Below are 24,864 nucleotides of genomic sequence, written 5' to 3'. Positions count from 1 at the left end.
CATTGAATGTCAAGGGGAGATGTTTAGACTCTCTCTTGGTGGAGATGGTCACTGCCTGGCACTTGCGTGGTGCAAATGTTACTTGCCATTTATCAGCCCAAGCTGAACGTTGTCCAGGTCTTGCTGCATGCGGGTATGGGCTGTTCAGTATCTGAGGAGTCGCGAATGGCCATGAACATCGTACAAATCATCAGCAAACATCCTCACTTCTGAACTTATGATGGAGGGTCATTGATGAAGCAGCTGAAGATGGTTGGGCCTAGGACACTATCTCGAGAAACTCGTGCAGTGATATCCTGGGTCTGAGATGATTGGCCTCCAACAACCACAACCATATTCCATTGTGCTCTCCAACTCCCATGTAGAGAGTTTTCCCCCGATTCCCATTGACTTCAATTTTGCTCTGGCTCCCTGATGCCACACTTAGTCAAATGCTGCCTTGATGTCAAGGGCAGTCACTCTCACCTCACCTCACCTCTGGAATTCAGCTCTTCTGTACATGATTGGACCAAGGCTGTAATAAGTATGGAGCCTAGTGATCCTGGTGGAATATTCTTATCTTTCTTCCATTTTGAAAGAAATAAAGACTGACTTGTATTTATATAGCACCTGTCATGCAGACCCCCCACCTGCCAAGAATGCAATAATTTTGTCATATGAACATTGATTTTTAAACAGCTGCTGGAGTGAAGAAATGACTTATTTGAAGATCATCAGACACTGGGCTGGAAGAACATTTGCATGCTAAGAGACGCTGCTTGTGGAGACAAATTAATTCCCTGTTAATTCCCCGCTCCAATTAACCCAAATGGATTTTGATCACCAGACACTGAAGGGGTAAGGAAACGCATTCCAGGGCCTGCTAAGATGATACAGTCCAGAGCCAGGACTGGTTAAACCAGCTGGTCACATGACTAACTGGCCAGTCCAGGTTTTTTGAACTAGCCACAGGACAGTTTAAATTCAGAATGCAGTGTGCAACTCAAGCTGAAACAAGCAAGTCCCTCGCCTGGCTATCTCTCTCTCTCTCTCTCTCTCCCCAAGCCACTGGATCCACGGAAGACACATAAACCTCAAGAGAGAAAAGACTCCTACATTGGAACAAATTGAAGCGTGAACTGGGCCCCAACGAATTGCAAGACTTACCAACAACCAAAAACTCCACATTGAACTTAAAGGACTGTAAATACCAGATATTGCCTCAAACTTTTCCCCTTTATTCCTTCTACTTTTTCTGTCTCTATCTGCGTGTGTTTGTCGCGTGTGCATGCTAGCGTGGTCTCGTCGCGTATTCGTAGTCATTAACCGAATTGGAGTTTAAGATTAATAAATTTCCACCTTTCTTGTCTAAATCCAAGGAAACCTGTTTGATTTCTTTGCCTTACAATTGGAGCAGTGAACAAGGATTCACTGAGGGGGAGCTAAAAAGTGTTTTCAAATTAAACCCTGTTACAGTTAAACCAGGCAAAGGCTGAGAGGGAACCCCTAGTCCCCTTCCCACCTGGTCATAACGCACCTTTCATGACCTCTTTCAAAGTGCTTACAGTCAATTAAGTACTTTTAAAGTGTAGTCACTGTTGTAATGTCAGAAATGCGGCAGCCTATTTGCGCATAGCAAGTTCACGAAAACAGCAATGAAACAAATGAACAGATCAACTGTTTTAGAAGTTGGTTGAGGGATACATTTGGGCCAGGACACGAGGGAGAACTCTGTTGCTTTTCTTCATAATAGTGTCATGGGACCTTTTACATCCACCTGAGAGAGCAGACAAGGCCTTGGTTTAACATCCTGTCTGGAAAACCTGCACCTCTAACATTGTAGCACTTCATCAGTATTGCAATGAAATACCAGACAAGATTACATGCTCAAGTCTCTGGAGTGGGTAGTGAACTCACAATCTCCAGATTGAGAAGTGAGAGAGTTAGCGCTGAGCCAAGACCAAAGCCTTGCTGTACATTGTGTTTGAAGAACTCTGTACAAACAGAAAGCTTAATCTTTAATGACAATGCATGCTGGTGTAACAGATTGCAACACCATTAAGTGACTTGTTAAATGTTTCAAACTGCAATACCCAAATGTTCCAAACATCTACTGGGAGACTAGGCAGCTACCCGAGCTACACTAATAAACCACCTAACGAATGGGTACAGAAAATATTGTCAGACCATGAAAGCAGGTTATTTGCCTGTCCTTCTGATCAAGGAAAATATACAACATGAAGGAAAAGGTAGTTGAGAGAGCAGAAGACATAAAAAGGAAAAAAAAAGTCAGATCATTACTGGTCAACTTGTACTTTTGGGGGAACAGACAATAAAATGTAACAGCTGATGCTTCAAGTCCTCATTTGACCGAGTATGGTATCAAGGAGCTCCAGCAAAACTGGAGTCAATGGGAATCAGGGGGAAAACTCTCTGCTGGTTGAAGTCATACCTAGCGCAAAGGAACATAGGGTCTAGTGAGAAGGAGGAACTGAAATCAGTATTAGTAGGGAAATGGTGTTAGGGAAATTGATGGGATTAAAGGCCGATAAATCCCCCGGGCCTGATAATCTACATCCCAGAGTACTTAAGGAAGTGACCCTTGAAATAGTAGATGCATTGCTGGCCATTTTTCAAAACTCTATAGACTCTGGAACAGTTCCAACGGATTGGAGTATAGCTAATGTAACCCCATTATTTAAAAAAGGAGGTAGAGAGAAAACAGGGAATAATCAGTAGTCGAGAAAATGCTAGAGACCATGATAAAAGATGTAATAGCAGAGCACTTGGAAAACAATGACAGGATCGGACAATGGCAACATGGATTTACGAAAGGGAAATCATGCTTGACAAATCTACTGGGAATTTTTGAGGATGTAACCAGTAGAATAGATAAGGGAGAACCAGTGGATGTGGTGTATTTGGAGAATATTAAAGCACAGGGGATTGGGGGAAGGTACTGACATGCATAGAAAATTGGTTGGCAGACAGGAAACAAAGAGTAGGAATAAACGGGTCTTTTTTTGAGTGGCAGGCAGGGACTAGTGGGGTACCGCAGGGATCAGGTCGAGGACCCCAGCTATTCACAATATATATTAATGATATAGATGAGGGAATTAAATGTAATATATCCAAGTTTGCAGATGACACAAAGCTGGGTGGGAGTGTGAGCTGTGAGGAGGATGCAGAGAAGCTCCAGTGTGATTTGAACAGTTGAGTGAGTGGGCAAATACATGGCAGATGCGGTATAATGTGGATAAATGTGAGGTTATCCACTTTGGTGGCAAAAACAGAAAGGCAGATTATTATCTGAATGGCGATAGATTGGGAAAGGGGGAGGTGCAGCGAGACCTGGTTGTCCTTGTGCACCAGTCGCTGAAAGCAAGCATGCAGGTGCAGCAGGCAGTTAAGAAGGCAAATGGTATGTTGGCCTTCATAGCGAGAGGATTCAAGTACAGGAGCAAGGATGTTTTGCTGCAATTGTACAAGGCCTTGGTGAGACCACATCTGGAGTATTGTGTGCAGTTTTGGTCTCCTTATCTGAGGAAGGATGTTCTTGCTATGGAGGGAGTGCAGCGAATGTTCATCAGACTGATTCCTGGGATGGCAGGACTGACGTATGAAGAGAGTTTAGAAGAATGAGAGGGGATCTCATAGAAACCTACAAAATTCTAACAGGACATATTGGATGCAGGAAGGATGTTCCTGATGGCAGGGGAGTCCAGGACCAGGGGTCACAGTCTAAGGATAAGGGGTAAGCCATTTAGGACTGGGATGAGGAGGGATTTCTTCACTGGAGTCATACCTAGTGCAACGGAAGATGGTTGTGGTTGTTGCAGGTCAATCATCTGAGCTCCAGGACATCACTGCAGGAGTTCCTCAGGGTAGTGTCCTAGGCCCAACCATCTTCAGCTGCTTCATCAATGACTTTCCTTCAATCATAAGGTCAGAAGTGGGGATGTTCGCTGATAATTGCACAATGTTCAGCACCATTCGTGACTCCTCAGATACTGAAGCAGTCCGTGTAGAAATGCAGCAAGACATGTACAATATCCAGGCTTGGGCTGATAAGTGGCAAGTAACATTCGTGCCACACAAGTACCAGGCAAGGACCATCTCCAACAAGAGAGAATCTAACCATTTCCCCTTGACATTCAATGGCATTATCATCGCTGAATCCCCCACTATCAACATCCTAGGGGCTACCATTGACCAGAACCTGAACTGGAGCAACCATATAAATACTGTGGCTACAAGAGCAGGTCAGAGGCTAGGAATCCTGCGGCGAATAACTCAGCTCCTGACTCCCCAAAGCCTGTCCACCATCTACAAGGCACAAGTCAGGAGTGTGATGGAATACTTTCCACTTGCCCGCATGGGTACAGCTCCAACAACACTCAAGAAGCTCGACACCATCCAGGACAAAGAAGCCCGCTTGATTGGCACCCCATCTACAAACATTCACTCCCTCCACCACCGACGCACAACGGCAGCAGTGTGTACCATCTACAAGTTGCACTGCAGCAATGCACCAAGGCTGCTTAGACAGCACAATCCAAACTCGCGACATCTACCAACTAGAAGGACAAGGGCAGCAAATGCATGGGAACACCACCACCTGCAAGTTCCCCTCCAAGTCACACACCATCCTGATTTGGAACTATATTGCCGTTCCTTCACTGTCGCTGGGTGAAAATCCTGGAACTCCCTTCCTAACAGCACTGTGGGTGTACCAACCCCACATGGACTGCAGCGGTTCAAGAAGGCAGCTCACCACCACCTTCTCAAAGGCAATTAGGGATGGGCAATAAATGCTGGCCTGGCCAGCGATGCCCACATCCCAGGAACGAATAAAAAAAACCTCATGGGTAAAGATACTTCCTAATGTGAAACTAGGTCACACAGAGCAAGATATCCCTGATTCAATTCTCAACCTTTGTCAAGTTAGCTGCTCTCAGCTGAGGCTGCATTAGGTTTGAAAGCCTCTAGGTAAGATCGAAAGAGGGGGAGAAATAACCATGTGACAAAATGCCGGACAGTGTACACATATGGATGAGAAAGAAAGACTTGCATTTCTACGGTGCCTTTCACAACCTCAGAACATCCCAAAGCGCTTTACAGCCAATGAAGTAGTTTTGAAGTGTAGTCTCTGTTATAATATTGGAAACATGGCAGCCAATTTGCATAAAGCAAAATCCCACATGCAGCAATGTGATAATGACCAGATCATCTGGGTTTTTTTTGGCGATGTTGGGTGAGGGATAAATACTGGACAGGGCATTTAGGAGAACTTCCCTGCTCTTCTTCCAACAGTGGCCAATGGGTCTTTTACATCCACCTGAGAAAGCAGACATGCCTTGGTTTAACGTCTCATCCAAAAGACGGAACTTCCAATAGTGCAGCACTCCCTTAGTACTGCATTGAAGTTTCAGCCTAGATTTTTGTGCTCAAGTATCTCAAGTGCGAATTCAGAAGCAAAAGTACTGAGCCAGACAGTGGGTGTGTACATGATTGGGCTCAACTGTGATGCCTTTGCAACTGAATATCAATATCTAGATTCACACATGAGGAATGGCCACTTGGCTGAGATATTAGGGGAATGAATGAAAGAATCCTTCACTGTTGCCATACCCCAGTATAAAAATTAAGGGAAAATACAATGCCTCAACATCATATCTTATAACAGAGTGAGACATAGTTAAATAACTTACTAAAGTAACATTACTCACTGTTCACATTATGAACAAAGAACAGTACAGCACAGGAACAGGCCATTCGGCCCACCAAGCCTGCGCCGATCTTGATGCCTGCCTGAACTAAAACCTTCTGCACTTTCGGGGACCAATATCCCTCTATTCCCATCCTATTCATGTATTTGTCAAGATGCGATGCCTCTTCAACGTCTCTATGGTACCTGCTTCCACCACCTCCCCCGACAACAAGTTCCAGGCACTCACCACCCTCTGTGTAAGGAACTTGCTTCGCACATCCCCTCTAAACTTTGCCCCTCTCACCTTAAACCTATGTCCCCTAGTAACTGACTCTTCCACCCTGGGAAAAAGCTTCTGACTATCCACTCTGTCCATGCCGCCTATAACTTTGTAAACCTCTATCATGTCGCCCCTCCACCTCCGTCGTCCCAGTGAAAACAATCCGAGTTTATCCAACCTCTCCTCATAGCTAATGCCCTCCAGACCAGGCAACATCCTGGTAAACCTCTTCTGTACCCTCTCCAAAGCCTCCTATGGAAGTGATATCTGCAAGGCTGTGCCTTTTTCAGACAAGTAATTTATATGCTCACAGTCACACAGTTTTGTGTGTAAACAGCATTTCTTGGCAACTGAAATCCATCAATTTCTGACAGCAGGTAACATTACCTATGTTACTTAACTGATTCTGGCCAATTGGTGAGGAACAGGGGGATTGGCGGGGGGGGGGGGGGTGGGGGTTATAAATGACTCTGGGACTTAGCCCAGTTATGTGCCCACACCTATGGATAGAATGAAAAACTGTGGTTTAATCTCTGACTGGTACTGAGAGCTGTAATAAGGCACTGTAATAAGGGGGGAAACAAACCAGAGTTGTCAGTGATGTTGTCTACTGGTGCTGGCAAAGGAAAATGGAGACTAAAGGGAAAATAAGATAACCATGTTTTTCCAAGTCTGAATGAACTAAATGGATTAAATAAAGTCAGTGCCCCAGTCTAGTAATAGATATGAGGTGGATGTGGGTGAGGGCATGACCATGTTTCGATGTGACATGTCAATTGACTGAACTTCCAGCTAAAACTTCATCCAGGCTCGCACATGAATACTTAACTTGGCATGAGGTATTGGAGGGGCACCAGTACTTTGGGAAAGGTACCAGTGCATAATCAGCATCTTCAGGAGATCAGGGAAGAAAAGTGGGGAAGTGGGGGCATATAGTGTAATCAGTCAAGGTTTACTGAGGCTGAACTTTTATTATATTTGACCCTTTCACCAACATACATCATGCCATTATCATTGCCAGAGGTTAAGTACCTTGTTCCCTCTTGTAAATGAAGTAGAACTGAATAAATTCAATTAACATTTGCTTAGTAGTAGGCACAGTGTAGCTTTCGTGCAGAGAGATCGACCGTTGACATGCTGTTCTCCCTTCGTCAGATACAGGAGAAATGCCGTGAACAACAGATGCCCCTCTACATTGCTTTCATTGATCTCACCAAAGCCTTTGACCTTGTCAGCAGACGTGGTGTCTTCAGACTACTAGAAAAGATTGGATGCCCACCAAAGCTACTAAGTATCATCACCTCATTCCATGACAATATGAAAGGCACAATTCAACATGGTGGCTCCTCATCAGAGCCCTTTCCTATCCTGAGTGGCGTGAAACAGGGCTGTGTTCTCGCACCCACACTTTTTGGGATTTTCTTCTCCCTGCTGCTTTCACATGCGTTCAAGTCCTCTGAAGAAGGAATTTTCCTCCACACAAGATCAGGGGGCAGGTTGTTCAACCTTGCCCGTCTAAGAGCTAAGTCCAAAGTATGGAAAGTCCTCATCAGGGAACTCCTCTTTGCTGACGATGCTGCTTTAACATCTCACACTGAAGAGTGCCTGCAGAGTCTCATCGACAGGTTTGCGGCAGCCTGTAATGAATTTGGCCAAACCATCAGCCTCAAGAAAACGAACATCATGGGGCAGGACGTCAGAAAGGCTCCATCCATCAATATTGGCGACCAAGCTCTGGAAGTGGTTCAAGAGTTCACCTACCTAGGCTCAACTATCACCAGTAACCTGTCTCTAGATGCAGAAATCAACAAGCGCATGGGAAAGGCTTCCACTGCTATGTCCAGACTGGCCAAGAGAGTATGGGAAAATGGCGCACTGACACGGAACAAAAAAGTCCGTGTGTATCAGGCCTGTGTCCTCAGTACCTTGCTCTATGGCAGCGAGGCCTGGACAACGTATGCCAGCCAAGAGCGACATCTCAATTCATTCCATCTTCACTGCCTCCGGAGAATACTTGGCATCAGGTGGCAGGACCGTATCTCCAACACAGAAGTCCTCGAGTCGGCCAACACCACCAGCTTATACACACTACTGAGTCAGCGGCGCTTGAGATGGCTTGGCCATGTGAGCCGCATGGAAGATGGCAGAATCCCCAAAGACACATTGTACAGCGAGCTCGCCACTGGTATCAGACCCACCGGCCGTCCATGTCTCCGCTTTAAAGACGTCTGCAAACGTGACATGAAATCCTGTGACATTGATCACAAGTCGTGGGAGTCAGTTGCCAGCGTTCGCCAGAGCTGGCGGGCAGCCAGAAAGACGGGGCTAAAGTGTGGCGAGTCGAAGAGACTTAGTAGTTGGCAGGAAAAAAGACAGAGGCGCAAGCGGAGAGCCAACTGTGTAACAGCCCCGACAAACAAATTTCTCTGCAGCACCTGTGGAAGAGCTTGTCACTCTAGAATTGGCCTTTATAGCCACTCCAGGCGCTGCTTCACAAACCACTGACCACCTCCAGGCGCTTATCCATTGTCTCTCGAGATAAGGAGGCCAAAGAAGTAACAGTGAGTGAAGATGGTGGAATTCATTACTTCTTTTGGGCCTCCTCGAGATAAGGAGGCCCAAAAGAAGTAATGAATTTGGCCAAACCATCAGCCTCAAGAAAACGAACATCATGGGGCAGGACGTCAGAAAGGCTCCATCCATCAATATTGGCGACCAAGCTCTGGAAGTGGTTCAAGAGTTCACCTACCTAGGCTCAACTATCACCAGTAACCTGTCTCTAGATGCAGAAATCAACAAGCGCATGGGAAAGGCTTCCACTGCTATGTCCAGACTGGCCAAGAGAGTATGGGAAAATGGCGCACTGACACGGAACAAAAAAGTCCGTGTGTATCAGGCCTGTGTCCTCAGTACCTTGCTCTATGGCAGCGAGGCCTGGACAACGTATGCCAGCCAAGAGCGACATCTCAATTCATTCCATCTTCACTGCCTCCGGAGAATACTTGGCATCAGGTGGCAGGACCGTATCTCCAACACAGAAGTCCTCGAGTCGGCCAACACCACCAGCTTATACACACTACTGAGTCAGCGGCGCTTGAGATGGCTTGGCCATGTGAGCCGCATGGAAGATGGCAGAATCCCCAAAGACACATTGTACAGCGAGCTCGCCACTGGTATCAGACCCACCGGCCGTCCATGTCTCCGCTTTAAAGACGTCTGCAAACGCGACATGAAATCCTGTGACATTGATCACAAGTCGTGGGAGTCAGTTGCCAGCGTTTGCCAGAGCTGGCGGGCAGCCAGAAAGACGGGGCTAAAGTGTGGCGAGTCGAAGAGACTTAGTAGTTGGCAGGAAAAAAGACAGAGGCGCAAGCGGAGATCCAACTGTGTAACAGCCCCGACAAACAAATTTCTCTGCAGCACCTGTGGAAGAGCTTGTCACTCTAGAATTGGCCTTTATAGCCACTCCAGGCGCTGCTTCACAAACCACTGACCACCTCCAGGCGCTTATCCATTGTCTCTCGAGATAAGGAGGCCAAAGAAGTAACAGTGAGTGAAGATGGTGGAATTGAACTCACAATGATGCTAGTAACAAATGCACTCATATGAAATTGATGACATTAACATTGTATTCTAAATAAGGTGTCTTGCTCCCCTCATAAGCTAGTGGGCAATGTATAAGCTGGAACAAGACCAGCTCAGAGAGACGAGAGGATCCCAGGTTTGTTTACTGATTTGTAGACCAATTTCAATGGTCCAGCGATTGAGGTGGTAAAACTGGCTTTGGTATTCCTTTTTATCTAGGGATCCTACTCCTTATTGCTGTCGAGTGACCCTTGCTGAAGACTGCACATCTATGGATGTCATTGGAGGGAAGCAAACAAGATTGAGCTCATCTGTGCTGCCTCCCATGGTGTAATAGCATGTGCTGACATTCATTGCCTAAGCTCACACTTTGGCCGCTTCAAAGAATGGCCACTCGGGTGAGATTGCAGAGGCCTTCTACTGCCACAGGAGGCTTACTCCAGAAAAAGTCAGCTGCTTCGGGAGAGATGGGGAGAAAACTAGCAAGAAAATTATGAAAACTTGTGGCAGAAAACATTTATTTCTCAGAAACTTACAAACTCCCAATCTTTGAAATACCGGATAACTTGCAGATCTTTATTGCAAATCTTGTGACAAGCATAGAGAATTATCAGCCTTTAGCTCCACTGTACTTAAAGCCTTCCTGCCGAAATGAAAGAGGTTTCTAAATATGAAGATGCAAATGCTTTGCCAGCACAATCTCTGTCACTTACCACATCCATCAGTGCAGTGCCCAATAGCAAGAATAATGCCCAATTTACTGCTTATGTCAAGACCACTCTGTGACAACAGCTCCACGAGCTTAGGTACGATTAAGTATTCTGACAAGCAGGAAGCCAAAGAAGCTGTCAAAAAATAAGCATATCAGATATCATTTTTCCCTTTAAAAAACATTTCCTTTTGGTATTAAAAATAAGGATGCAATGTGAGTATGGAATCATAACAAAATAGTGCAACAAAAATTGTAGTTGTGTTTTTCTATAAATGGAAAAAAAAGTGTAAATAAAATGGTGATGTCCAACATTACCGGAGGCTTTAGACCAGTACACTGTGCTGTTCAGCAGTGGGGTCCATGATTTTACAGAGTAAAATCCTGATCTCGGCTGCAGGCTGAAATGATTAAACACGTCAAACAATGGCAAATGGATCAATACAATTCCTGGAGTGTTAATAAGCCATTCAGAGCATAAGGTCCCAGCTTGAGGGACATCTGCTCAGGGCTGGAGAGGAACTTACATTGGTAGGGGGACGACCTGGTCGTCATGGTCCATGTAGGTACCAACGGCATAGTCAGGACAAGGAAAGAGGTTCTGTATAGTCAGTATGAGGAACGAGGTGCCAAATTAGGAAACAGGATCTCAAAGGTAATAATCTCTGGATTATTACCTGAGCCACATGCAAATTGGCATAGGGCAAATAAGATTAGAGAAATTAAAGCGTGGTTCAAAGACTGGTGTGGTAGAAGTGGGTTCTGGTTCGTGGGGCACTGGCACCAGTACTGGGGAAAGTGGTGGCTGTACCTTTGGGATGGTTTACACCTGAACCGTGCTGGGGCCGGTGTTCTAGCGAGCCGCATAACTAGGGAAGTTGAGGTTTTAAACTGAATAGTGGGGGAGCGAGGGATCAAATTTAGGAAGATATGGTATATCAAGGAGTAGAGACAAGGCAAGGGAGTCATAGAGCTTTACAGCACAGAAACAGGCCCTTCGGCCCAAAGCGCCTGCGCCGACCATCAAGCACCCGTCCTAACTAATCCCATTTCCCCGCACCTGGCCCGTAGCCTTGTATGTTATGGCGTTTCAAGTGTTCATATAAATACTTCTTGAATGTCGTGAGTGTTCCTGCCTCTACCACCTCTTCAGTGTGTTCCAGATTCCAACCACCCTCTGGGTGAAGAAATTTCTCCTCAATTCCCCTCTAAACCTTCTGCCCCTTACCTTATACACACAGTGGCGCGGTGGTTAGCACCGCAGCCTCACAGCTCCAGCGACCCGGGTTCAATTCTGGGTACTGCCAGTGTGGAGTTTGCAAGTTCTCCCTGTGTCTGCGTGGGTTTCCTCCGGGTGCTCCGGTTTCCTCCCACAGCCAAAAGACTTGCTGGTTGATAGGTAAATTGGCCATTATAAGTTGCCCCTAGTATAGGTAGGTGGTAGGGGAATGTGGTAGGAATATGGGATTAGTATAAATGGGTGGTTAATGGTCGGCACAGACTCGGTGGGCTGAAGGGCCTGTTTCAGTGCTGTATCTCTAAATCTAAATCTCTATGCCCCCTAGTTACTGACCTCTCCGCTAAGGAAAAAAGTTTCTTCCTATCTATCGTATCAATGCCCCTCATAATTTTGTATACCTCAATCAGGTCCCCCCTCAGCCTTCTCCGCTCCAAGGAAAACAACCCCAGCCTATCCTGTCTTCATAACTGAAATGCTCCAGCCCAGGCAACATCCTGGTGAATCTCCTCTGCAGCCTCTCCATTGCAAGCAAATCCTTCCTATAGTGTGGTGACCAGAACTGTACACAGTACTCCAGCTGTGGCCTAACCAGCGTTTTATATAGCTCCATCATAACCTCCCTGCTCTTATATTCTATGCCTCGGCTAATAAAGGCAAGTATCCCATATGCCTTCCTAACCACCTTATCTACCTGTGCTGCTGCCTTCAGTGATCTATGGACAAGCACTCCAAGGTCCCTCTGACTTTCTGTACTTCCTAGGGTCCTACCATCCATTGTATATTCCATTGCCTTGTTAGACCTCCCAAAGTGAATCACCTCACACTTCTCAGGATTAAACTCCATTTGCCACTGCTCTGCCCATCTTACCAGCCCATCTATATTGTGCTGCAGTCTAAGGCTTTCCTCCTCACTATTTACGACACCATCACCAATTTTTGTGTCGTCTGCGAACTTACTGATCATACTTCCTATATTCACAACTAAATCATTAATGTACACTACAAACAGTAAGGGTCCCAGCACCGATCCCTGCAGTACCCCACTGGTCACAGGCCTCCATTCACAAAAACAACCCTCGACCATCACCCTCTGCCTCCTTCCACTACGCCAATTTTGAATCCAATTTGCCAAATTACCCTGGATCCCATGGGCATTTACTTTCTTAATCAATCTCCCATGCGGGACCTTATCAAAAGCCTTACTGAAATCCATGAAGACTACATCAACTGCTTTATCTTCCGAAGGGTCACTGACCCGAAACGTTAACTCTGCTTCTCTTTCCACAGATGCTGCCAGACCTGCTGAGTGATTCCAGCATTTCTTGTTTTTATCCCTCAATTCATCTGCCTTACTAGTAAGACTCCTTGCATTAAAATAGATACAGTCTAGCCTTGCATTATTTGCCTGAGCCTTAATAGATCTACATTTACGCTGTCCTCCGGTCTGACTTAGCTTCACATTTATATTTGATTGTACATCACCCCCTACTGTGCTTCCACTCTGTATCCCATCCCCCTGCCAAATTAGTTTAAACCACTCCCCCCCACAACAGCACTAGCAAACCTCCCAGCAAGGATGCTGGTCCCGTTCTGGTTCAAGTGGAACCCGCTCATCTTATACAGATCCCGCCATCGCCAGAAACAGGCCGAGTGATCCAAGAATCTAAAGCCCTCCCTCCTGCACCATCTCCCCAACCATGCTCTAACCTCCTATTCATATACTCACCAGCCCGTGGTACCGGAAGAAACCAGAGATTACGACGTTTGTGGTCCTACTTTTTAATCTGCTGCCTAGCTCCGTAAATTCTTTTTGCAGGACCTCATCCCTCTTTCTACCTATGTCATTGGTAACAATGTGGACCACGACCTCCGGCTGTGCACCCTCACCCTCCAGAATACTTTGTAGCCGCTCAGTGATATCTAAGACCCTTGCACCAGGGAGGCAGCATACCATCCTGGAATCACGTCTGCGACCACAGAAATGCCTATCTGTTCCTCTAACCATAGAATCCCCTACCACTATTGCCCTCTTGTCCCTTTTTCTCCATCCCAGCACAGCCGAGTCAGCCATGACATTCCGGAAATGACTCTTGGTGCATTCTCCAGAGGAACTCTCTTTCTCATTGGTACTCAGAATTGAATACTGGTTAGAAAGTGGGATGTCCTCTGGGGACTCCTGCACTACCTGCCCTGACTTCTTTGTCCGTCCGGCAGCCACCCAGTCACCCCCCAACTGTGTTTGCCTAGGCACCAGCTTGACTACTTCTTGAAACGTGCCATCCACGTAGTCCTCCACCTCTACAGACAGAAAGGTATTAATATGGGAAATGATAAACAGACTGTGACAGGAAGGGACAGAGGGTACAAATCTAAGAGTAAGTCAACAGGTAAGGCTAGAGGTTACAAAAATAATAAAAGGACACAACTAAAGGCTCTGTATCCAAATGCACGTAGCATTCGAAACAAAACAGATGAACTGAGAGCGCAAATAGAAATAAATAAGTACGATCTAATAGCCATTACAGAGACATGGCTGCAGGACGACATAGATTGGGACCTGAATATTGAAGATACATGGCATTTAGGAAGGATAGGAAGCCAGGAAAAGGTGGAGGGGTAGCTCTGTTAATTAATGATGGTATTAGCACAATAGAGAGGGATGATCTAAGTTCAGGAGACCAGGATGCAGAGGCAGTTTAGATAGAGATGAGAAATCATAAAGGCAAGAAGTCACTTGTGCGAGTGGTGTACAGGCCACCTCACATTAACCACACTGTAGGACGGGTATAAAGGAAGAAATAATGACAGCTTGTCAGAAAGATACAGCGATAATTATGGGGAATTCTAACCTACATATAGACTGAAAAAACATCAGATGGGCAGAGGTAGCCTAGATGAGGAGTACATAGAATGTTTTTGGGATAATTTCTTGGAACAATACGTTCTGGAGCCAACCAGAGAACAGGCTATCCTAGACCTGGTATTGTGCAACAAGATAGGATTAATGAATGACCTCATAGTTGAGGCGCCCCTAGGTAGCAATCATAATATGATTGAATTTTACATTCAGTTTGAGGGAGAGAAGAGTGGGTCCAAGACTAGAATTCTAAACTTAAGTAAGGCCAATTATGAGGGCATGAAAGCAGAGCTAGCTAAAGTAAATTGCCAAATCTGGTAAAGGGATAGGTCACTAGAGATGCAATGGCAGATATTTAAGGGGATATTTCAGAATACACAGAATAGATACATTTCAACGAGAAAGATAAATTCCAATGGGAGGATCCGCCATCCGTGGTTAATTAAAAGTTAAAGATAGTATCAAACTTAAAGAAAAAGCCTATAATTGCGCAAAGATGGGAGGCAGGTCAGATGATTGGACAGAATATAAAAAACAGCAAAAAATGACCAAAAGATTGATAAGGAGGGTAAAATTAGAGTATGAGAGGAAGCTAGCTAGAAATATAAAGACGGATAGTAAGAGTTTCCATAGATATTTTTTAAAAAGTTAACAAAGTGAGTGTTGCTCCTATAAAAAGTAAATCTAGGGAATTAATAATGGATAATAAGGAGAAGGCAGATGAATTGAACAGATATTTTGCATCAGTCTTCACTATTAAAGATACAAGTAACATCCCAGTATTAGCTGTAAGCCAGGAAATGGAAGGGATGGAGGAACTCAAGAAAAATACAATCACCAGGGAAATGGTACTGAACAAACTGTTGGAGCTGTGGGCTGACAAGACCCCAAGTCCTGATAGACTCAATCTTAGGGTGTTAAAAGAAGTGGCTAGTGAGATAGTTGATGTGTTCGTTTTAATTTTCCAAAATTCCCTAGATTTGGGGAAGGTTCCGTTAGATTGGAAAATAGCCAAAACTCCTTCATTCAAAAAAGGAGGGAGACAGAAAGCAGGAAACTACAGGCCGGTTAGCTTAACATCTGTCTTAGGGAAAATGTTAGAAGCTATTATTAAAGACATTATAGCAGGGCATTTAGAAAATAATCAAGGTAATCAGGCAGATTCAACATGGTTTTGTGAAAGGGAAATCATGTTTAACCAATTTATTGGAGTTCTTTGAGGGAGTTACATGTGCTGTGGATAAAGGGGATGTATTGTACTTAGATTTCCAGAAGGCATTTGATAAGTGCCACGTCAAAGATTATTGCAGAAAATAAAAGCTCAGAGTGTAGGGGGTCACATATTGGCATGAATAGAAGATTGGTTAGCTAACAGGAAACAGAGAGTAGGCATAAATGGGTCACTTTCTTGTTGGCAAGATGTAATGAATGGTGTGCCACGGGGATCTGTGCTGGGTCCTCAACTTTTTACAATTTATATAAATGACTTGGATGAAGGAACTGAAGGTAAGTTTGCTGATGAGACAAAGATAGATAGAAAATTAAGTTGTGAAGAGGACATAAGGAGGCTACAAAGGGTTATAGATAGGTTAGGTGAGTGGACAATGACCTGGCAAATGGAGTATAATGTGGGAAAGTGGGAAATTGTTCACTTTTGCAGGAAGAATAAAAAATAAGCATATTATCTAAATGGTGAGAGATTGTGAAGCTCTGAGATGCAGAGGGATCTGGGTGTCCTAGTGCATGAATCGCAAAAGGTTAGTATGCAGGTACAGCACGTAATTAGGAAAGTAATAGAATGTTATCGTTTATCGCGAGGGGAATTGAATACAAAAGTAGAGAGGTTATGCTTCAGCTATACAGGGCATGGGTGAGACCATATCTGGAGTACTGTGTACAGTACTGGTCTCCTTACTTAAGGAAGGATGTAAATGCATTGGAGGCAGTACAGAGAAGGTTTACTAGACTAATACCTGGAATGGGCGGACTGTCTCATGAGGAAAGATTGGACAGGCTAGGCTTGTATCTGCTGGTATTTAGAAGAGTAAAGGGCGACTTGATTGAAACATATAAGATCCTGAGGGGTCTTGACAGGGTAGATGTGGAAAGGATGTTTCCCCTTGTGGGAGAATCTAGAACTAAGGGTCACTGTTTAAAAATAAGGGGACACCCATTTAAGACAAAGATGAGAATTTTTTTTCTCTCAGTGTTGCGAGTCTTTGGAGTTTTCTTCCTCAAAAGGTGGTGGAAGCAGAGTCTTTGAATATTTTTAAGGCAGAGGTAGATAGGTTCTTGATAAGCAAGGGGGTGGAAGGTTATTGGGTTATAGGTGGAAATGTAGAGTAATGAGTTGAGCCATGGACTTATTGAATGGCGGAGCAGGCTCAAAGGGTCGAGTGGCCTACTCCTGCTCCTAATTCGTATGTTTGTATTCCCAATCTATGTTGAGTCAGCTGATGTCACCAAAGCACAAGTTCGGGCACTGTCGCAGCCTTCGGCATTTCTGTGCTATGGAAAACAAAACCAGCCACATTTCATACTCCTTGGGCTGGATTTTCTTCACCCACCGCCAGGAGCGGTGGGGGGTGAAAAAAATGGCATGATCTTCCTCGCGGCAGCCCAGGATAACGAGCCAGTCAGGGCACTCCCCACAATCACATGGAGGGGCGTGCTCAAAGACACTGGCAGTGGCATCAGCTGTCTGTGCGCAAGCACTAGTGCCGTTTTTAAAGGACACCCAGTACTGCTGGGTCATTTAAATTTTTATAGGGCTACCCCCACAATGTACTGCCAATAAATCTATCTCCTCTTCCCCCCCATAACAATTAAATGCAACATTTTCCCTCCCCACCCCCCCCCACCCCCAAAACACCTATCTTCAACACTTGACCTTCCTCCCCAAAACCAATCAAAGTACCGAGGTCTCCCCTCTCTCCCTCCCCTACATTAGTAATTTGCCTTAGAACCCATTCCACCCTCCCGGCCCCCTCAACTGCACTAAAAAAATCATAAGATCCCCCCTTCCTCACTACAGTGGCGCCTGCTTTCCCTGGACGGGAAAATGAAGACGCGCGAGTGTCGGCCACCCCTCGGAAGATTGCGGCCCGAAGGTAAGATCGCTGTTCATCTTATTTAAATGTATTCTTTTCATTAATTTAAATGTTAGTCCGACTCCCGGCGTCCAGTGGCTTATTAACAATCTAGGAACTGCATTCATTCAATCTAGCCATTTTTGAAGTGGCAAGGTAGTCAGCTGATTACCAGTGGAACTACACCCAAGCAGAAATCATTGAATTAAGGAGTAGGAAAATAACTCCATTTTTATGATATAGCTTAAAGTTGCCAATGAAAGATAGCACCTCCTGCTCACCATTAAACAAAGCTTTTGCATGTTGCTCCAATTTTCTGTTTAGCAGAGGTAAAAACCCTCTTCAGACCTTACAAAATGGATTTGACCTACGCTGTACAACATTAACAGGCACAAACTTTAATTAGAAAGCAATAATTTATGAGCAAATTGGTACTGCATGCAAGCAGGTTTGAAAGTAGATGATTAAGCTTAAATAGCCCATTTAAAAAATTAAAACAGAGATAAAAAGAAAAAGCTGCAAATTAAAAATAAAACATAGAAAATGCTGGAAATATACAGCGATGTACCAACATCTAAAAAGCCAAATTATTATCTGGTCTTTTTAAATATCAGTTTGGATCAGCTTGTAGAACTCGCTTTAAATTGATATGGTTCAAGCCTCACTATAGGATCTGAGCACATAAAATGGACTGAAACTGTTCAATGAGGTACTAAGAGTTCTGTATTATCAGAGATGCCTGGCAACTGATGCCCTGTTTGTCTAGTCAGGTGCATATGGCACTATTCAAGGAAGAGGAAGAAACTGCCTTGGCCAACTCCCCTCCCTCAATCACAAACAGATTAGTCATTTGCCTCATTTGCTGTTTGCAAAGCCTTTCTACGTACAATTGGATTGCATTTCAAAAAGTAACGGGCTTGTTGTAAAATGCTTTGGGACTTGATAAGATGATTTAAAAAAATGTAAATTCTACAACAATTTATATTTATGTAGCACCTTTAATGTAATAAAACATCTCAAGGCGCTTTACAGGAGCATTATAAAACAAAAAAGGAAATATTAGGTCAGATAATCAAAACCTTGGTCAAAGAGGTAGGTTTTAGGGAGTGTCTGAAGGAGGAAAGTGAGGTGGAGAGGTGTAGGGAGGGTATTCTAGAGCTTAGAGCCGAGGCAATTGAAGGCGTGGCCACCAACAGTGGAGCAATTAAAATTCAGGGATGCTCAAGAGGCCAGAATTAGAGGAGCGCAGATATCTTGGAGGGTTATGGGGCTGGAGGAGCTTACAGAGATAGGGCGGGGCGAAGCCATGGAGGGATTTGAAAACAAGGATGAGAATTTTAAAACCAAAACACTGCTTGATCGGGAGCCAATACAGGTCAGCGAGCACAGGGATGAAAGAGGAAGAGGACTTTCTTACTATTTTAAGAATTTCTGTTTTATTAGCTTATATATATTTTATATAAATATATACATGTTCCCCCTCAAATTTTCCCCTCCTCTGATGAACACAGGAACAAGAGGATGCCATTTAGTCCCTTGGGCTTGAACCGCATTCAATGAGATTCATGGCTGATCTGTGACCTGGGCTGGATTTTCTTGGAGATTGGGAAAATAGAGAGGAGCTGTGTCAGAATGCCTCCCTGATGTATTCCCGCTGCCGGGAGGTTTCCCAGAAGCGGGCAGGGAACCGGTTTCTCTGCCTGCACCATGGAGGCAGGCAGCCAATTCAGATAATTTAGGCCCCAATTAGGGGCAATTTTGCAGCTAGCGGAGCAATCCCCTTGCTGCATGCAGAGGCCACTAGCTTAATGGAGGCAGTTTCCCTGTGGCAGGTTGCAGGCCTTCAATGTCGGAGGCTCTATGCCCCAATGACAGAGCCGCAGGCATGAAAGACCACACCCACAGTCCAAACTAATCCTCCGGAGGGGTTTCTCCTCTGCTCCAAGAATTCTTGCCACTTCAATCCTCATCAGTTTTTAATTTCATGAACGCCTCCAAGGACGCCTCCATGTTGAGGCACCCTTGCATTCTCCAACCTGCCTCAGCAGTGCTCGCCTCTCCTGGTGATGCTGCTGAACCCGAGCTGCCTACCCTCTGGTTGGGCTGGCAGCATCGAGAGCCTGCCGTCCGTCCTTAATAGGGGAGATTGTGCTGATGGGTGCGCTTTCGGCAAGTGAGCACTTGGGATCCCCATTTGGTCACAACATTGGGGTCCCAACAACTGTGGTAAAATCCAGCCCCCTATATCTCCCTTTGCCCCATATCCCTTAATACCTTTGGTAGCAAAAATCTATCAATCTCAGATTTAAATTTTACAATTGATCTAGCATTAATAGCTGTTTGCAGAAGACAGCCTTTGAATGTAAAAGTGTTTCCTAATTTCACTCCTGAAAAGTCTGACTCTAGTATTTAGCGTGTGCCCTCCAGTCCTAGACTCGCCAACCAGCGGAAATAGTTTCTCTCCATCTATGCTATCTGTTCCCATTAATATCCTGAAAACTTCGATCAAATCGCCCTTTAATCTTCTAAATTCCAGGGAATACAACCTAGTTTGTGTATCCCTCCTCATAATTTAACTCTTGGAGACCAGGTATCATTCTGGTAAATATATGCTGCACTCTCTCCAAGGCCAATATATCCTTCCTAAAGTCTGGTGCCCAGAGCTGCTCCAAGTATTCCAGGTGTGGTCTAACCAGGCTTTGTACAGTTCCAGCATAACTTCTACTCTCTTGTATTCTAGTCTTAGGTATAAAGGCCAGCGTTCCATTGGCCTTTTTGATTATTTTCTGCACCTGTCATGATATTTTAATGATCTATGTACAATAACCCCCAAGTCTCTTTAACCTCCAGTTTTTAGATTTAGAAAGCACTCTGTTCTATCCTTTTTAAGTCCAAAGTGGATGACTTTACATTTAAATCCATTTGCCACTGTTATGTTCATTCACTTAATCTATTAATACCTCTTTATAATTTTCTTACATCTGCACTGCTTACAATGCCGCCAATCTTGAATCATCGGCAAACTTAGATACATGACTTCCTATCCCACCATTTAAGTCGTTAATAAATAGAATAAATAGCTGAAGTCCCAAAACAGATCCTTGCGAGACATTACTCATCACATCCTGTCAATTAGGGTACCTGCCCTTTATCCCTACTCTCTGTCTCCTGACACTCAGCCAATTTACTAAGCAGGTCTATAAGTTGCCTTCAATTCCATGAGTTTCAGCTCTCATGAGGGACTTTACCAAATGCCTTCTGAGGTCCATAACATTAATAGACATTGCACTGTCCACTACTTCAGTAATCTCTTCAAAAAATTTAATCGGGTTCACCAGGCATGACCTACCCTTTACAAATCCATGCTGACTCTCTGATCAACTGAAAATTTTCAAGATGTTTTCAAGCTGGTGAATTATATTGGGTTACTAATCCATTGACACTGGAGGCCCTTCCATATCTTTCCACAGCAAACATTATTCATGTATGACCCCAGACCAGTTTATTTTGGGTAAAAATTGATTAGAAGGAAGACAGTGTAAGAATTAAGGGTTTTAGAGGTTAGAATGGATAGCTGTATCGCACGTCAATGATTTAGATAGAGGGAATGGTGGCAAAATTTGCAGATGATACCAAAATAGAAGGCATAAAAGCTGCAAAGGGATATTAAAAAGAGAGGGACATTGGTTAATAACTGCAGATGGAATTCATGTCAAAAAATGACAGATGATGCATTTTGTTTAAAAAAAGCCGTAATTATACTGTGAGTGAAACTAAGTTCAGTGCTGTGGAAGACAGCAGGATTGGGGTGGTAGGTACTGGTTTCTCTTTCTTTGGCCTTTTTGTCTCAGGAGACAATGGGTAAGTGCCTGGAGATGGTCAGTGGTTTGTGAAGCAGCGCCTGGAGTGGCTATAAAGGCCAATTCTAGAGTGACAGACTCTTCCACTGGTGCTACAGATAAGATTGGTTGTTGGGGCTGTTACACAGTTGGCTCTCTCCTTGCGCTTCTATCTTTTTTCCTGCCAACTGCGAAGTCTCTTCGACTCGCCACACTTTAGCCCTGCCTTTATGGCTGCCCACCTGCTCTGGCGATCGCTGGAAACTGACTCCCACGACTTGTGATCAATGTCACAGGACTTCATGTCGCGTTTGCAGACGTCTTTAAAATGGAGACATGGACAGCCAGTGGGTCTGATACCAGTGACGAGCTTGCTGTACAATGTGTCCTTGGGGATCCTGTCATCTTCCATGCGGCTCACATGGCCAAGCCAACTCAAGCGCCGCTGGCTCAGTAGGGTGTATATGCTGGGGATGTTGGCCGCCTCAAGGACTTCTGTGTTGGAGATACGGTCCTGCCACCTGATGCCGAGGGTTCTTCGGAGGCAGCGAAGATGGAATGAGTTGAGACGTCGCTCTTGGCTGGCATACGTTGTCCAGGCCTCGCTGCCGTTGAGCAAGGTACTGAGGACACAGGCTTGATACACTCAGACTTTTGTGTTCCGTGTCAGTGTGCCATTTTCCCACACTCTCTTGGCCAATCTGGACATAGCAGTGGAAGCCTTTCCCATACGCTTGTTGATTTCTGCATCGAGAGACAGGTTACTGGTGATAGTTGAGCCTAGGTAGGTGAACTCTTGAACCACTTCCAGAGCGTGGTCGCCGATATTGATGGATGGAGCATTTCTGATGTCCTGTCCCATGATGTTCGTTTTCTTGAGGCTGATGGTTAGGCCAAATTCGTTGCAGGCAGCCGCGATCCTGTCGATGAGTCTCTGCAGACATTCTTCAGTGTGAGATGTTAATGTAGCATCGTCAGCAAAGAGAAGTTCCCTGATGAGGACTTTCCGTACTTTGGTCTTCGCTCTTAGACGGGCAAGGTTGAACAACCTGCCACCTGATCTTGTGTGGAGGAAAATTCCTTCTTCTGAAGACTTCTGATATCGAAACTTCCTGTACAATTGTGATGAGGAAATATGAGTTGAATTTGTTATTAGGATGTTGCCAGATTGCTTGAGTTTGATTGTACTGGTCGAGTGCATTTATCATTATCTGGCCCTCGGACTGTTCAGCTCAATATTCCTTTTTGGAACGTACTGCCTGAATAAATGTGCATATAGTTTGAATGAGAGATGTATTATTCGGATTTTCTTCGTGAACGTGGCACCAAAATCCATGTGGCCGGTTCACAAAAACGAGCTGATGCTCAGCTCCAGCCTCAAGAGGATTACTCTTCGAAACCTGGAGGAGGTGGAGAACTGCGTGGAAGTTCCAATGCATGGAAATTCCCTGCTGAAGGGAATTGCAGGAGCACATGGCCCGTACTGTATGTTAATGGACAAGATCGCCGATGAGGTTTTACAAGCTGCAGAGCCAAGTTTGAAAGTTATTAGTACGCTGTCCGTTGGATTTGACCATCTCTCTCTGGGAGAAATCAAAAATCAGTTAGTGGATCAAATAGCATCAAGTACTGGGAGCAGTACTTCCAATGGTGGGAGCTGATGAAATGTTTTATTACCTGCACCCCCTTCCCCCACCCCTCCCAGCTCACCCCTTCGCAGCATCTCCCCCTCGCACCACCTTCCCCCCACCCCCTCGCACCCCCTTCCCAGCTCCCCCCCTCGCACCATCTTCCCCTCGCACCCCCTTCCCCTGCACCCCCTCGCACCCCCATCCCCTACCCCCCTGCAGCCCCCTTCCCAGCTCCCCCCTGCACCCCCTTCCCACCGCACCCCTCTCCCCCGCACCCACCTCCTCCCACGAGCATCCACCTACCCCTGAGCGGGGACCCTAAAAACCCCACTGCCTTGTGGACGTCTCGGGAGAGACCAAGGCTAAGGAGTAAACCCTAACAGAAAATCCGGAGCGGAACCCCGAAGGCGGTCATATGTCACCTTTGGCATGTTTCCGGCAGTTCCTGCAGCCATACCGGTGCCAAACGTCGTGCTCTGCACTCCTTTGGACCCCACCAGGAAGGCCGAGAGGAGGGTTTTGACGCCTGGGCAACTCACAACCTCCATATATCCGCCCAGGCATGCGCCATGGAGAGGTCATTCCATAGTCACCTCACAGCGACCATTACAACACAGAAGGCAGCAGTTACGGGTTATAAGTCCAGCTCAATTGGCGTAGAGATTGGGCACCACGGGTTGCCTTTGTCGGTGGTTGAGGTCATCGCATCTCACTGGACAGCTATCGCCTGCCTCAAACCGGGCAGCCCCCGGTCAGTAAGGTTCTGTCCCGCCACAGTCCACCTGCTTCAATGGGTGCTTGGAGCTCAGGGTCATTGCCCGACAAGTGGACTGTAACACCGCACCAAACAGCACGACAAAAAAAAGGAAAGAAGGTACCAGCCCTTCGTTTTGCAAGCTGGAACGTCAGAACTATGTGCCCTGGCCTGTTGGAAGACCTTACACAAATTAACGATTCTCGGAAGACCGCCATCATTAACAACGAGCTCAGTAGACTCAATGTGGACATTGCAGCACTTCAGGAAACACACCTCCCTGCGAGCGGATCGCTAAGAGAGCAAGACTACACCTTCTTCTGGCAGGGTAGGGATCCTGAAGAACCAAGACAGCACAGAGTGGGCTTCACCATCAGAAACGTTTTTCTCAGCATGATAGAGCCACCCTCAAATGGCTCGGAACGCATACTGTCCATCCGACTGTTCACCGCCTCTGGTCCAGTACACCTACTCAGCATCTATGCTTCAAAACTCTGCTCCCCACCTGAAGCTAAAGACCAGTTCTACCCGGAACTCCATAATATCATTAGTAGCATCCCCAATACCGAACACCTGTTCCTGCTGGGGGACTTTAATGCCAGGGTTGGGGCCGACAATGACACATGGCCCTCCTGCCTTGGGCACTATGGCATTGGAAGGATGAACGAGCATGGACAGACACTGCTTGAGTTGTGTACCTATCATAACCTCTGCATCACCAACTCGTTCTTTCACACTAAACCCTGTCACCATGTTTCTTGGAGGCACCCAAGATCAGGTACTGGTTTATAGGATATTAAAGGCATCAACTCAGGGTGATCAAGATGTTTTAAAAAAGTTACTGAGCTTCTGGGTTTTAGAACAGAGTAACAATGAGCTCTATAAAACCAGAAGACTTGGGGTAGAGTTCTACAGGCAATTTTGGGCTCCATACTAGAGGAAGGATATGGAAGCTTTAGAGACGTACAAGATGATTCACTTGGATGCTGCCGAGTATGAGAAAATACAAATGTGAAAAAAACTTGAACAAATTGAGCTTTTTTGTTAGAATAATGCAGTTATTGGAGCGATATGACAGTAAGTGTTACAATAATGAAAGAATGGAACAGCATAGATAGAAACAGAAAGTGCTGGAAATACTCAGCAGGTCAGGCAGCATCTGTGGAGAGAGAAGCAGAGTTAACATTTCAG

At 45.4% G+C, this 24,864-nt stretch overlaps 1 protein-coding gene across 1 annotated transcript in view; it reads right to left on the bottom strand.

The window, feature by feature from the left end:
• terb1 (telomere repeat binding bouquet formation protein 1) overlaps positions 1-24,864 on the bottom strand; it is a 131,735-nt gene that overhangs the window by 67,353 nt on the left and 39,518 nt on the right. The window contains exon 8 of the mRNA XM_068049861.1: positions 10,268-10,399. Coding sequence (XP_067905962.1) covers positions 10,268-10,399 — 132 coding nt within the window. The remainder of the gene's footprint in view (positions 1-10,267; positions 10,400-24,864) is intronic.

The sequence above is a fragment of the Heterodontus francisci genome, chromosome 17 (assembly GCF_036365525.1).
Source record: "Heterodontus francisci isolate sHetFra1 chromosome 17, sHetFra1.hap1, whole genome shotgun sequence".
Lineage (NCBI taxonomy): Eukaryota > Metazoa > Chordata > Chondrichthyes > Heterodontiformes > Heterodontidae > Heterodontus > Heterodontus francisci.
The sequence above is the reverse complement of the archived record's forward strand: the minus strand, read 5'-3'. Positions and strand labels throughout refer to the sequence as shown.